This window comes from Orbicella faveolata, unplaced genomic scaffold (genome assembly GCF_042242905.1).
Source record: "Orbicella faveolata isolate gen_17 unplaced genomic scaffold, um_ofav_v1 contig_4, whole genome shotgun sequence".
Classification (NCBI taxonomy): domain Eukaryota; kingdom Metazoa; phylum Cnidaria; class Anthozoa; order Scleractinia; family Merulinidae; genus Orbicella; species Orbicella faveolata.
The window spans coordinates 4,720,001-4,732,500 of record NW_028301569.1 but is presented as its reverse complement, the minus strand read 5'-3'; the positions used below and the strand labels follow the sequence as shown (position 1 = coordinate 4,732,500).

Below are 12,500 nucleotides of genomic sequence, written 5' to 3'. Positions count from 1 at the left end.
TGTAAAAAGAAAAGGCCGCCGATTGAGAAGTGATCAAAATGAACTCAATCCTCTTCTATGTTTGTACAACGACGGCCCATGCAAGCAAAATGAGCCTCCATCAATTGTACAAAGGAATGCTAGGTTGAGAGATGTCGTCCATCAAATTTGTAGCTTTTTGATGTTTTTGTAATGTAGAAGGCTGATGGTAATTCCATGATTGGTTGTAGTCGCAACCTAATTGAATAACCAACGTCTCGCAAGGGCTATAGGTTTCTGTACTTTCATGAATGACTTAATGAATAAGCATGCAGTTACTTTACTAGTCTGTTCACAGACCTCTACAGTCGCTCTCGCGCTCGGCGCTGAATCTCGCGTGTTCGACTCGCTCACACGCCTCGCTCGCTCGCCTGTAACTAAGGGTAACAAGAAAGAAATAGCCGTGGAAAGACTATTATTTACAGGAATGGGCAAAATGTTCGAAATTTCTGTTAACAAGTCCATCTGCCCAGCTGACATACAAATAGCTTCACGTACCTTTATCATACCATCTTATTCGTTATTCAGGATCAGTGTAAAATAATTGGATCATCTATAAACCTGATAAAGATTTGCCAAAATCCGCAGCTTTAACAGAAGTGTGTCATGCATGGTCTTCAAGCATTCTATTTCTTGTTCGTTTTTCTTTTACCTTTTGTGGCGCGAGGACAAAGTGAAGCGGTGAATTGGGAAGTAGCAAAATAACTAAAAAGCAAAAGCCAAAAAAACAAAAAAAATATTCGTAAGACCTGAAGATATCGACTAGTCATAGCCTAAGTCCAGCTATAGTAGTGAATTAAGAGCCGTTGCAAGTCTTCCAAATCTGAAAAACATACATTTAGTTAGCCATTAGTCACGCTTTAATAACTAAACGTTGTTTTGCTTTCGTGATTTAAAACAGAACGATTCGTATTCTATTCATCGAGGCTCTTCATTAAGAAGAACTAGAATCAAGGTTTCCATATTAACTTCCAGCCAGATATTTTGCCTGATCCTTGTTTGGTCACGTTATCTGTTGTTTTAAAATTTGCATTTCATCAGATAGAGGATGGAGATAAGTGCATGAGTGTTGCAGGACTACACGATTACGGCATAAAACTTTCTGGAGCTCTTTAAGCTCCTTCACTAAGAGTCTTTATTTAGCGAAATGGGAACTTAGAAGACCGCAACTATAATCAGCCAATCAAAATAGTTTAATGTCGATCAAGTATTTAAGTATTGGACTGGTTAAAATTTCTTGAGCTGCTCGGATCTTTTTTTTGACTTGTTGGACCTTGTTGCACTTCACCCGTGAAATCTTAAGACCGGTATTTTCCATTACGACCATCTGGTTAGATATATTCACGAAATCCTGGGAAATACGTAGCAAAACCGGTAGACGGTTATTTTAAAATTAGATCGTTGAGCCATAGCCCAATCATCTCATGACCGTCTCTCATTGACTCGCACACCTCAGCCAGATTGTAAGCTACATAGAAGCCCTTCTTATCAAAGTAAACAAATGTAACCTTGACATTACAGGAAATATGTCCTTCTCAGTCGCAAGAATGATATGCAATTTGTTTCTTACAAAGGGAGTTAGCTATATTAACAATTTCAACGATTTGAAAGGAAATTTGGTTCGTGGACATTTTCATTCACTGTAACAATTAGGTAAATTTGCCCAATTAAGGTGGAATCAGAAACTGCAACGATGTCTGTTTCAAGTGGCGGTATAAAAATCACAAGAACCCTTTCTATCCTCAGCTTTTGTTCTGTCCCTTCGTTAAAGTTAGAACAGAAGTGAAGAAAACTGAATTGTCACTTCTCTCGACGCTAAATCCATGGGACCATCATGTTGATTTCCTATAGGCCCAGGCCTTTTAATAAGCTTTTTCTCTTAAATGAATTGGTTTGCCTACTTTTACAACTTGGGATTTTCTTCTTTTTTTTTTTACTTTTCTTTACCCCATATTCCATATATCCTTCTTACATATACCATTATTCCGGAAACGTGTAACTGCAGGCGATATATGCCAGTTTAAATATACTGTGGACTCGGTAATACGTAATTTAAAGACATTTAAATTGTTATTTAACTAACTTTGTAGCTTTTATTTTGTACCGTTGGCCTCAACTGAAATGCACCTTTTGTTGTTGTTGCTGTTTTTGTTTTGTTGTTGTTGTTCTTGTTGCTTGCTACTGTAGTTATAGAGGCTGAAGTTGTCCTTGTTTGCGCGTAAAGAAAAATTTTGGACAGCTGAGGGTGACGTGAAACGTAATGCAAGCAATAAATATTTACGGTGTGTAAGTTATTGGTGGGCTCGATAGATGATCACTTGATAACCGACGCATCTTCACTTTCAGCACAAAAGTACTAATTATTTCTCGCGCGAGGAGCGCGAGCGCGCGAAGTTCGCGTTTAATTGCGCGTGATTCCCACGCGTGATCTCTACACAACTATTTTATTATCACTTTGTGTACGCGAACATTAATTATAAACATACCACTCGTGTTTAGTAAATAGAGACAGCTGAGGCGTCACTTAAGAATGTTAGAGAGCAGAGAGTGCCCTCGGGCGTCGAGCAAGCCAAGTTGCTTTCTAGGGAAGAATCAAGAGAGCTGCTCTCTGATGCTTGACTATTAAAAGGCGACTCTGTTGCTTGACTAAATAAATTCGGTCCACTGAATTTATATTGGTGTTGTCTTGCTGAGCTACAGTTTTTTCTTTTGTTGGGTTTTGATTTCCAGCAGAAATTCAGTTCAATCTCCTGCAGCTATTTACAAACACAACACTAAACGGTTTAGTTTATTCAACAATGTGTCAATTTAAGATTTTGAGAGAAACTGATATTGATGTTGCAAGAGGTTTATGTACATCTACGTGTAATCACACTTTTAAGCCCTTGTTGTCTTATAAATGTCGTGTAAAAGGCTTATACCTTAAGAGTTTTCGATGACTATTTATAACCTATTGCCAGAGGTCAATATCGGAATTTATGGGCTGGGCGATACACCGCTGAGAAATAAGGTAAAACACGTCTAATGTTTCCATTCACCAGTTGACACTCTTAGTAGCCACAAAGCTGGGTACGCATAATTAACGAGTGTGACAATTAAAATAATGATTTTGCTCGCGAAAAGATATGTCTTGCTTTGAATTGAATGCATTCATGTAATTTTATACAGATGATACGAAGATTAACATGTTGTTTCTCTGAATTCTGTTTCCTTCAGAAGTGAAGATGAGTTTTTGAAGTAAACAGGTGTTAAATCTTGTCGGGTTAGAGTTTGATTTTCGTACACATTGTTATAGTCTTTGTCGCTTTTAATGCAGTTAGGCTCCAGATTGATTTGTAAGAGCGATCCATTACAAGTCGGCTGCTTTTGACAGTTTACCATTTCCGCTGAACCCGAAGGCCTAGTTTTTTCATCAGCCACTTCAGTTAGTAAAAGGTCATCAGTCGCACTTTTTTTAATAACATGATATTCGCTTATAGTTTGTTCCCTCGGCGGTTCAACCGTGCCAAATCGCCTGATTTTGACGGGTTGCTGTTCTGCAACATCACACAAAGACTCCTCACTCAATTTAGCGAGTCTCGATTGTGATGGTAGCCTTAGAAAACTATTAGAATCATCAAATTGAGTCGTTAAGCTTTTCTTTTTACCATTTCCTAATGAGTCCTTGAATCCGTTCACACCACTCTCGTTGAAGTCAATCGAAATCTTTGGTACTCTAATAGGAGAGCTGTCTAAACTGCCGCCATTTCTTGGCTTTAAAAATGCCTGGTTCTCCCTTAAGTCTGACGGAGAGTTAGTTTCACTTCTGGATCGGCTAAATTTTCTCCATACAAAAGAGATTGAGTCACTCAAAGTGCTGAGCTTATGAAATCGTTTCTCATCCTGATCCAATTCGTCATCGGACAACCCGCTTCGTTTCCGCTTCCACAAGCTGGTAAATATTCTGTTAAATCCTTTTTGGAAGTCTTTGCTGAATATCCAGTAAATAACCGGGTTGAAAATACTGTTGGTGTATGTGAACATCCTGCATATTATCCCGGCTACGTTAGAGTACTGACTCTGGTGTCCATCGCCAAAATCCGACCAGAGCCAGAAGATCTCGTTGGGCAGCCTGCAAGTCGCGAAGACAATGACCACTGTGACAAACATTTTCGTTGCTCGAATATTTTGGTCCCTGCCAACGACACTATCATGTCGCTGCCCGAGAGTTACCTTACTTGCTTTACGCTGACAATCTCGAGCTATGTCCAGTCGACTGCTGCCTTGATTCATGTTTCCATCCACGCTGACGCGACTCGGACGAGGCTGCGGAGCGCTTTCAAACATGCCGGAACTCAATCGCAAGTTAGACAACGTTATCGTGTACATGACGCTCATAAAAGCTAAGGGTATTCCATACTGGACAACGAAGAGCACAACGGTGTAGGCTTGCCTGTAGGAAAACGCAGGCCATGTTTCTTCGCATTTCAGGCTCACTAAGTCCAGAAAGTAGATGTAAGGCGAAACCAACAAGAGAGACAACACATGAATTATCCCTATTGCGTATTTCACCTGTTTGGAGCTCAGTCTTTGTCTAAAAGGGTGCATGATGACTCGATAGCGGTCCAACGAGATGAATGCTAGTGTAAGCGATGCTGAAGTCGCTGAAAGAGTCGCTAGAGGCCAAAGTGTCTTGCAGAGAACTCTTCCAAATGGCCATATGTAGTCATTTTCTTCCAAAGCCAAATCAAAGGGGATGCTTGTTATTGGTGTGACTAAATCGCACAACGCGAGGTTAAGAATCAGCAGATTGGAAGGGATTCTCATACGTTTTGTTCTGCAGACTACGAAGACAACCATCGAGTTTCCAACGAGGCACAGCAGAAGAATCAAAGAATAGAATGTGATCTTGAAAACTTTGAAGGAAAGGGCCTCCTTGATGCCAGGTTGTGTTGAGCTTTCGTTTAACTCCATTTTTGTTACTCGGAAATCTCATAAAATATAATACGGAATCGTCACGTACCGACTTTAAGCGTTGATCGATATTTGTAATATTTGCTTACAGGTGAAGAAAGCTTGGAATGCTGTTGTAGTTAATCAAATTTGCCAGAGAGAAAAAAAGCATATCATTTCAGCAAGCGCGTTATTTTCCACCCGAGACAAAGCTCTATAAACAGGAAATACATTTGCTTAAGAAATTGTGCTTTTTATGATCAACCCGAGTGTGGAAGTCGACAACTGGCTGATAAGAGATTGATTATACATCTTGCTGGAGAATATTTTGACAGAAGGGGTTTTATTATTAAAAGGGCAAATGCCATATTGATTGGGTATATCGCTGACGCCGCTCTAAAGTTCCTGTAATTATAGATGCCACTTGATTTGCTCAATGTAGATGTTTGGCCTCGGTCTCAGAGTCACTGCGGGACCCTTGCATTCACGACAAAGAAATATGTCACATGCAGCTTAAATGAAAGGTACCTCTTAGTCGGTTTCAGTCTGTTTGGTTTAAAGCCTGAATGTTTGGCACGCCGAGGTATTTATAAACATCACCAGATGTTGTCCTCTCCACGCGAGAATACACGAGTGGTGACGCGGGTTGCGCGTGCCGGCGTGTGACTCTCGAAATTAGGAAAGTATCTAAAGTCACAAAAGTTGCCCGACGATAAAATGCTCACAAATGTCTTGTATTTTACAATGGTTAGGTTGCAATTGTGTGCAATAAGAGGACTGAAGAAGATGAACATTCAGCACCCAGGACAATCCAATTCCAAGATTTTTAACAGAGGATTTGAGAAACGTTATAGGAATACGTGGGTTGCAGACGATATGTTTTCAGGTCGAAAGAACAGTATCTTAAATTACAACTTGCACTTCGTTTATGAATGTTTAATACCATGATTTTGTGCATTATGAAATAACATCTAGCTATTTATTTTTCTTAAGAGGATCTTGTGTTTTGCTTCACGTCACTTGGTTGACTAATACAAATAACTTTTTTTTTTGTTTCTTTGTAAAGGTTCAATTGCACACTAGACATAATTTCATTTATTTAACCAATCAAATCACAAATATGCAATTATTTTTCTGCTTTTTTCCTCTTTTTTTTTTTTTTTTTTTTTTTTTCACTCGATACTGCAGTAAAATTTGCCGCAGGTTTGCATATCCGTTTTATCTATTCATGTAAATTCAGTTAAGAACATTTAAACAGATTTCTATTTATATTCCGGCTACAAAAACAAAGCTCAGCCGGCGATTCCTTGATACTTAATGGCGACTAATGACTTTTGCGAGAAATAGTCGAGATTTTGCTCAAATCTGTTGACGGTGTGAGTTAGTAAAGATCAGTTTAATCTTATTAAACGGTGGAAAATGAATTAAGCTGGCTCAGGAAACTCATTGCGCAGCCAAGCTTACAGATACGGTTAAACGACTGAATAAATTTGGTTTATACAAAGCATTTTGCTTCATCACATGTTTGTGATAAAGGTGATGAGATTTGTCCATTTTTTTTTATTTACATATTTGGAGGCGTTGAAACGAGTCGGAGCGGATGTGAGTCAAAGGTGATTGATAATAACAGTAATAAAATGTTTACAGGCTGAAAACAATTAACCTTTTGTTTTGTTTTTTTTGGAATAAGCTCTCTTATGATCATCGTTTTGAAAGGTGTGAAATGAAGATTTACGACAGCAAAAGAGGAAATTAAGCGGTTTAACATGGTCATTTTATACTCGATAAACAAACGCGGATAAAATCTCTAGATATGATGAGCAGCTCGCTAATATATTAAAATATGATTACAATTTAGTTTTAGAAGTGGCGTATTGCGCTAAGCTTAGTGGTTTCTGTATAAAGCACTTAAAGCTTGGAAGTAACCGTAGCAAGCGAGAATTCGGGGAATTGCAGTGAACTCTGGTTAAGAAGTCGCGAAAATCGTGCAATATTGATTAGTAAAATTTTCGGCATCAAATGTTTACGAGATTCCATGAAGTGACGTACTAAAGCTGGAAAATAAATTGCAATGCTGTCTTGCAAACTATGTATAAACGTTTTAATATCGTTGTAATAGACGGTTGGTTTAATTTAAGGGGATTTCTATTCATCCGCCGCTGTAATTAGCTCAGTAAAGAGCTATGTTTTATCAGTGAGACCGTGTTTTATTGTGCCACGAGTCAGATCTATATCATAAGATTAGACGCCTAATTCATTCAATGCTCCGTTATTAAGAACACGTACATGGGGAATTTAGAAAACACTGTACTTTGCTCGTGTTTTCAAAATATTTCTCTTGCGTGTCCTTAACGAATAAAATTCCCGTCAAGTTCATTACGTGCGTTGTCAAGGATTGATTTTTACCAATTTGAAATGACTACTCCAGAAAAACTAGAAACTACAGTAAATAAAATCCACTTCAACACTAGGGCTTTATTTGAGCGTGTCTGGCTTTTTTCTTTACGCTTCCTTTGTACCTTCGCAATATCCTCGCTTATTTTATAACAAAACAAAGCTTTATAAGCCGAGCAGTTTGTTGTTTGGTGGATAAAAGTCTTCTTTTACAAAAGCGGGCGCTTTTTTGAGTCACTTGTGCTGCCACGTGTTAGGAATTCGTCATAGTTCTCATTGCTGATTGGCTACTGAGCAATTTCTCCGTTTACGTCATGTTTCCTTGAATACGTCTCAGCTCCTATTTCAAAAAACATCACCTTTACTGCAAATCTTTTATTTCTTCAGCTTTCAATTTGTACAGCCACTTGAACATTTTTTTCACCCTCAAGGCTGATGAAAAATCCATTTGCGATGAATATGTACGGAATGCACAGGATAAAATCTTGATTACAGACATGTTTAGCAGATGGGGAAAAAAAGGACACTGAGATTTATTACGCACAAAATAACGCTCTAAATAAAAGGAAATGTTGCAGATGGAACCTTTGACCGAGGTTAGCAAATGACATCCACTGTGATAAGGACACATTGGTTGTCTCCTTGAATCAGTACAGCGATTTAAACGGCTAAAGCGATACATTGCCTCGTCAATTTTTTTATTTTTATTTTATTTTTATCTTTTTTTTTTAACAGTGTTTTCGGATTAACTTTTTATTTTTTAAATTCTATTTTGGGTGGATTTCTTATACAGAATATATTTTCTTTCTTGTTTTTGTTTGTACAAGCAAAAAAAAAAAGATTCGATAGTTATTTACGAAATCACCCCGTTTGTGGCGTCAACTATCTGCAAAGCGTGACCTACTTGAGGCAAAAATTGATTTTGAAAAGGCGGCCTATCAATTATGAATGAGTCGATATACTAAAAGCGTCTCGTCATTTTAACGCCATTGTATTGCAGTGATAAGGAAGTTTTATTTTTTGGTTTGGATCTCTAAACATGTTACTGTTCGAGTTAGTTTCTCTCGACGTACCAAACATTAAAATTCAGAGTGAACTGTCCGTAAGTTATATTTTTTTTCCTTCTTAAATTCCTGGTTTTACTATGAGTAGTACTGCAAACCTGGAAATAAATTAAAATCGCTGCCTGTTATCAATTGGGCTTTGAAAAGTGTTGTGTCTAAAAAGGTTTTGGTAACCCTTAAGGTGAATCAATTTGATATTAGATCACAGTTTTTTTCAAGCTGATAAAATAGTTTACACAATTGAGCAGTCTTGTTTCTCCGATCATTTAGAAAAACATATTGATCATACTGACTTACCACTTGAGTAACCTGGGAAAACGTTTCAAAGATACTATTTTTATTTATTTATTATTTGTTTAATGTATAGCATCTCCGGTATTACACGCTACCAGAGACCTCATTCTAGACATGCGAGCTTGAAACATTTTAAAGACAGTTCATTTACTAAACGGACAAAAGTTCTCCAATTATATTGTCATAGTCCTATTAAAAGAAGATATTGTACCGTTTTCTTTCGTGGTAGTTTTAATTTCCCTTTCAATTAATTATTTTACGTGATTGAACGACATGAAGAAAAACACTCGCCTGGAGCTTTTTACAACGTTTATTTTATTTTAATTTTTTTTTTTTCTGTGCCCTCACGACGTCCTTCAGTTATCTGCTTTCTGATGATAACAACACCAGACCAAAGTGCGGTTAAGGCTTTGTTACTTTTTAATTTGGCATATGCAAAAGCGTTGGGACATTTTCTGGCCCTAATTTTCAAGTCACATGTTAGATGACTCCTACTGTGTTGAAACAACGCGCCGAACTGTTTCTTCCAGCGGAGAAGTACGGTGTGACTTCTGTAGCAAGCATTCCACAAACGTTTACTCACGAGAAGGTATTTCAGCCTCCGAAGTGAAACTTTGGAACTGGAAACTGAAAGTGCATTCTCGTCTTCAGCTATATAACCTACAAATACGTATACTTTTTATAGCTGGGATAAAGCCGCGATACTTTTGGCGCGAATTCAGTCGCGTCACGTGTTTTCTAAATTCCTGCTGGGAAAACCCACGCGCTGGGCTGCGGGTCATTTGTTACAATTATTTATACGAACAAGTGTCATTCCATTGTAGCAAGCATTGAAAATATCTGTCTCCGAGAGGTCTTGTTATTATAACTCCAAGGTGAAATATATTCCATGAGTTGTGGAACTTTGAACTTTGTCAGACAACAACAGTTTTCTCTCGTCAATAGCGTCTGTCATTGCGTTTAAATGAACTGATTGTTTGCCAAAAAGCATGTTTCTCTTTGCTGTCTTGCAGCTTGTTCAAAGCATCTTTTGAAAACAAAGTTTGGAAGTTTAAAACGTTGTTGAAGTAGAACTGATCTAATGAAGTTAAAGCCTTGTAGTGTAAAGACCTCACAGAAATCTTTGTTAAGGTTCGATTTGGTCCAGTTCACCCAAATTTAATAACAACTGTGTCATCTGCTGTCAAAGATTATTAAAACAACATATCACCAAAACATTTGAACCAAATATTTTACTAGATCTCTGTTTCGATTTCGAAGCAACTTCATTAGATATGTCACATCAAGGCATCATATTTTGACAGCGTCAATAAAACTTCCAAGTTGTAACCCGTTGAATTCACCTGCAGAGTTGCCTGTAGCCACGCGGAGATACCTAAATTATTGAGTGCTGGCAATTCTTTTGCTTTTAGCAGCGGGTCCAATATGCGAGTAATTTACTTGATGTTATTGTGCCTCGCCCTCTGAACGATTGATTATTCTTATAATTTCCGTTAAGATAACGGGCTGTTGCATAACACGATAACTGCGGGCGAGAAATGTCCTGGGCTGTTGGCGATTTCAAGGGCTTAGGCACGTTCAGGTAGCACAAAGCGTTTTTCGATGGTGTGACAACTTAGGATAGCTGGTACGGATCTTCAAGATTTCAACGCGACAGTTTTCGGTCGTCACCACAAGACAAGCCCTGTCGACATCTTTGTTAAGGCTTGTCTTGATCCGGATGCCGTGACTAGATATGGATTGGAACACAACTTTCAATAAAAACGCCGTAAGTGCTTTGCCTTCAGTGTACACTACACAGGCGTTTGTAGTGATGGAAGGAAATGAGAGTTCATTCAACGCTACTACACATGCAACTCCAGAGTTGGAGCAATCCCTAGATTTTTGGATCATTAAGATCGTGTTTTACTGCATCATTCTACTGGGTAGCTCTTTGGGGAACAGTTTAGTAATTTACATCATTGCGAGCAATGCACGAATGCGAACGCCGTCCAATTACCTTATCATGAACCTTGCGGTGTGCGATTTTGTGACGCCAGTGTTCAGCATCCCCTTCGACTTTGTGCTCGAAGAACACAACCACGTCTGGATTTACGGCGCAAGTATGTGTAAAATTCTGTGGCCTTTGACAACGCTGTCTTCAACCTCGGCCGCTTTGACCCTCGCAGCGATTTCACTTGATCGTTATCGCGTAATCATGCACCCCTTTAAGGCTCGCTTAACTATGGTCAAAATCAAATGTATTATTGTTGCGACGTATTTGTTTTGTTTACTAATGGTTACGCCGTACTCTTACGTGCTCGGTTTGAAAGGAAACGAGTGCCATGAGACTTGGCCCGATATTTCCTACAAAAAATATTACACGCTGAGTCTTTTCCTGGTGCAGTATTGCCTCCCTCTGACGTTCATGGTCGTCATGTATTCCTTAGCACTGAAGAACCTCTACACTACCACAGATAAGACGAGTACTAGAAAAGCAGAGAAAGAACAGGCTGAGATGAGCAGTACATCACGTAATTCTTCCACATCTGCAGAGCCAAAACTAAAAAAGGTGTCTTCCACAGTTCGTCTTGTGCGGAAGCTGTCCTCGACTGTGAGAAGAGGCACAACCGAAGCAAACAAGAGAGCGACTAAAATGTTTCTTGCAATAGTCGTAGTTTTCACCATATGCATGTTCCCAAATCAAGCGTTGTGGCTATGGGCGGATTTTTCCAATGGCGCTGACAACCCCAATTTCCTCAAGGCTGTTATCGTCTGCTGGTTGTTCACCTACTCCAACAGTGTCTGCAACCCGGTGATTTACGCCGTTTTCAGCCGGGATTTCAGAAGAGGTTTCAAACGAGCGTTCAAAAAAGCGTTCTGCTTACGTCACGGGCGCCGTCGAGTTTTTAACCCTGATTTAGTGGCGACATTAACCACGGAGTTAAAAAGTGTTGGCACGGACATAGAACGGCGAAAAAGAAAGAAAGCTTCCGTAGAAGCACCTAAGTTATATCTTTTGTAATAGTGAGGGGAAAACATTTCCACATTGCAGAATCGCGCACGCGGCGGGGTAGTACACCCTTTCTTAGAAGAAGACATTTCTTAAGAGTATCGAGGCGAAATTTGCGAAATTTTAGAAATATTTTAAGAAAAAAAAAACCGAGGCAGAAATTTTGAAAAGAATATAATTTTGTGATGAAAGTTGGTATGTGCGTCGTATACCCGCAGGCTGGCTCGAGAATTACTTCAACACCATCCAGACACCAAATACACTGGAAAACAGAAATGTCATATGCTGTAATCTAAGAATATTCACAAGAATATTTTCAACCTAAAATCAGTAGAAAAATAAGAATTCAGCCTCCGGACAGTCAATATTAATTTAAAAAAAGAGTGTAAGCATATTTCTAACCCTATAGAAAGAAGATATGTCACATTTTTGTGATTCACAACGTGAAATTGTCTGCTTTAAATCTACGAAACCTCAAAAGAGTGGCGCGGTCATAGAACGATATAAGAAAAAGAGTGCTGTGGTGGAATGCGCCCAAGTTACATCTTTTGTTATAAGAGGGGAAAAAAATTCCTAGTTTCGCGTGGCAGGATTATATATTTCTAACGTTTAATCCTTTGCCAAGGGGGCCGGCTTCAATTCTTTGAAAGCTCAAAATAGCACTTTACAGAGGAAGAAAAGCATGAAAGAGGAAATAAAAAAAACAAAAACGAACAAGGTTGATTTAGATTAGCCCAGTGGTGCAATACAAGAATTTGGGCTGAATCTCACTGATTAAGTCTGAACTATGACGTATGATCCGCTAA

General features: G+C 38.7%; 3 protein-coding genes across 3 annotated transcripts in view; 2 read left to right on the top strand and 1 right to left on the bottom strand.

Annotated features, from left to right (window-relative positions):
• Window positions 1–7,148, top strand: part of LOC110060512 (rRNA-processing protein UTP23 homolog) — a 34,338-nt gene extending 27,190 nt beyond the window's left edge. Inside the window, exon 8 of the mRNA XM_089276215.1 lies at window positions 5,703–7,148. The gene's annotated coding sequence lies outside the window, so the exon portion shown is untranslated. The remainder of the gene's footprint in view (window positions 1–5,702) is intronic.
• On the bottom strand, window positions 2,778–5,389 carry LOC110060468 (prolactin-releasing peptide receptor-like). Its single transcript, XM_020767251.2, has one exon. It carries the CDS (start codon window positions 4,969–4,971, stop codon window positions 3,199–3,201), a length of 1,773 nt encoding a protein of 590 aa, XP_020622910.2. The 5' UTR covers window positions 4,972–5,389; the 3' UTR covers window positions 2,778–3,198.
• Window positions 7,149–9,879: 2,731 nt separating the features above from the next.
• Window positions 9,880–12,500, top strand: part of LOC110060499 (galanin receptor type 1-like) — a 2,796-nt gene continuing 175 nt past the window's right edge. Inside the window, exon 1 of the mRNA XM_020767284.2 lies at window positions 9,880–12,500. This exon is cut by the window's right edge and continues 175 nt beyond it. Coding sequence (XP_020622943.2) covers window positions 10,438–11,706 — 1,269 coding nt within the window. The 5' untranslated portion in view covers window positions 9,880–10,437 and the 3' untranslated portion in view covers window positions 11,707–12,500.

Coding starts and splice junctions, on each gene's coding strand:
- LOC110060468 (XM_020767251.2), bottom strand. CDS start 4,971: ATGGAGTTAAACGAAAGCTCAACACAACCTGGCATCAAGGAGGCCCTT.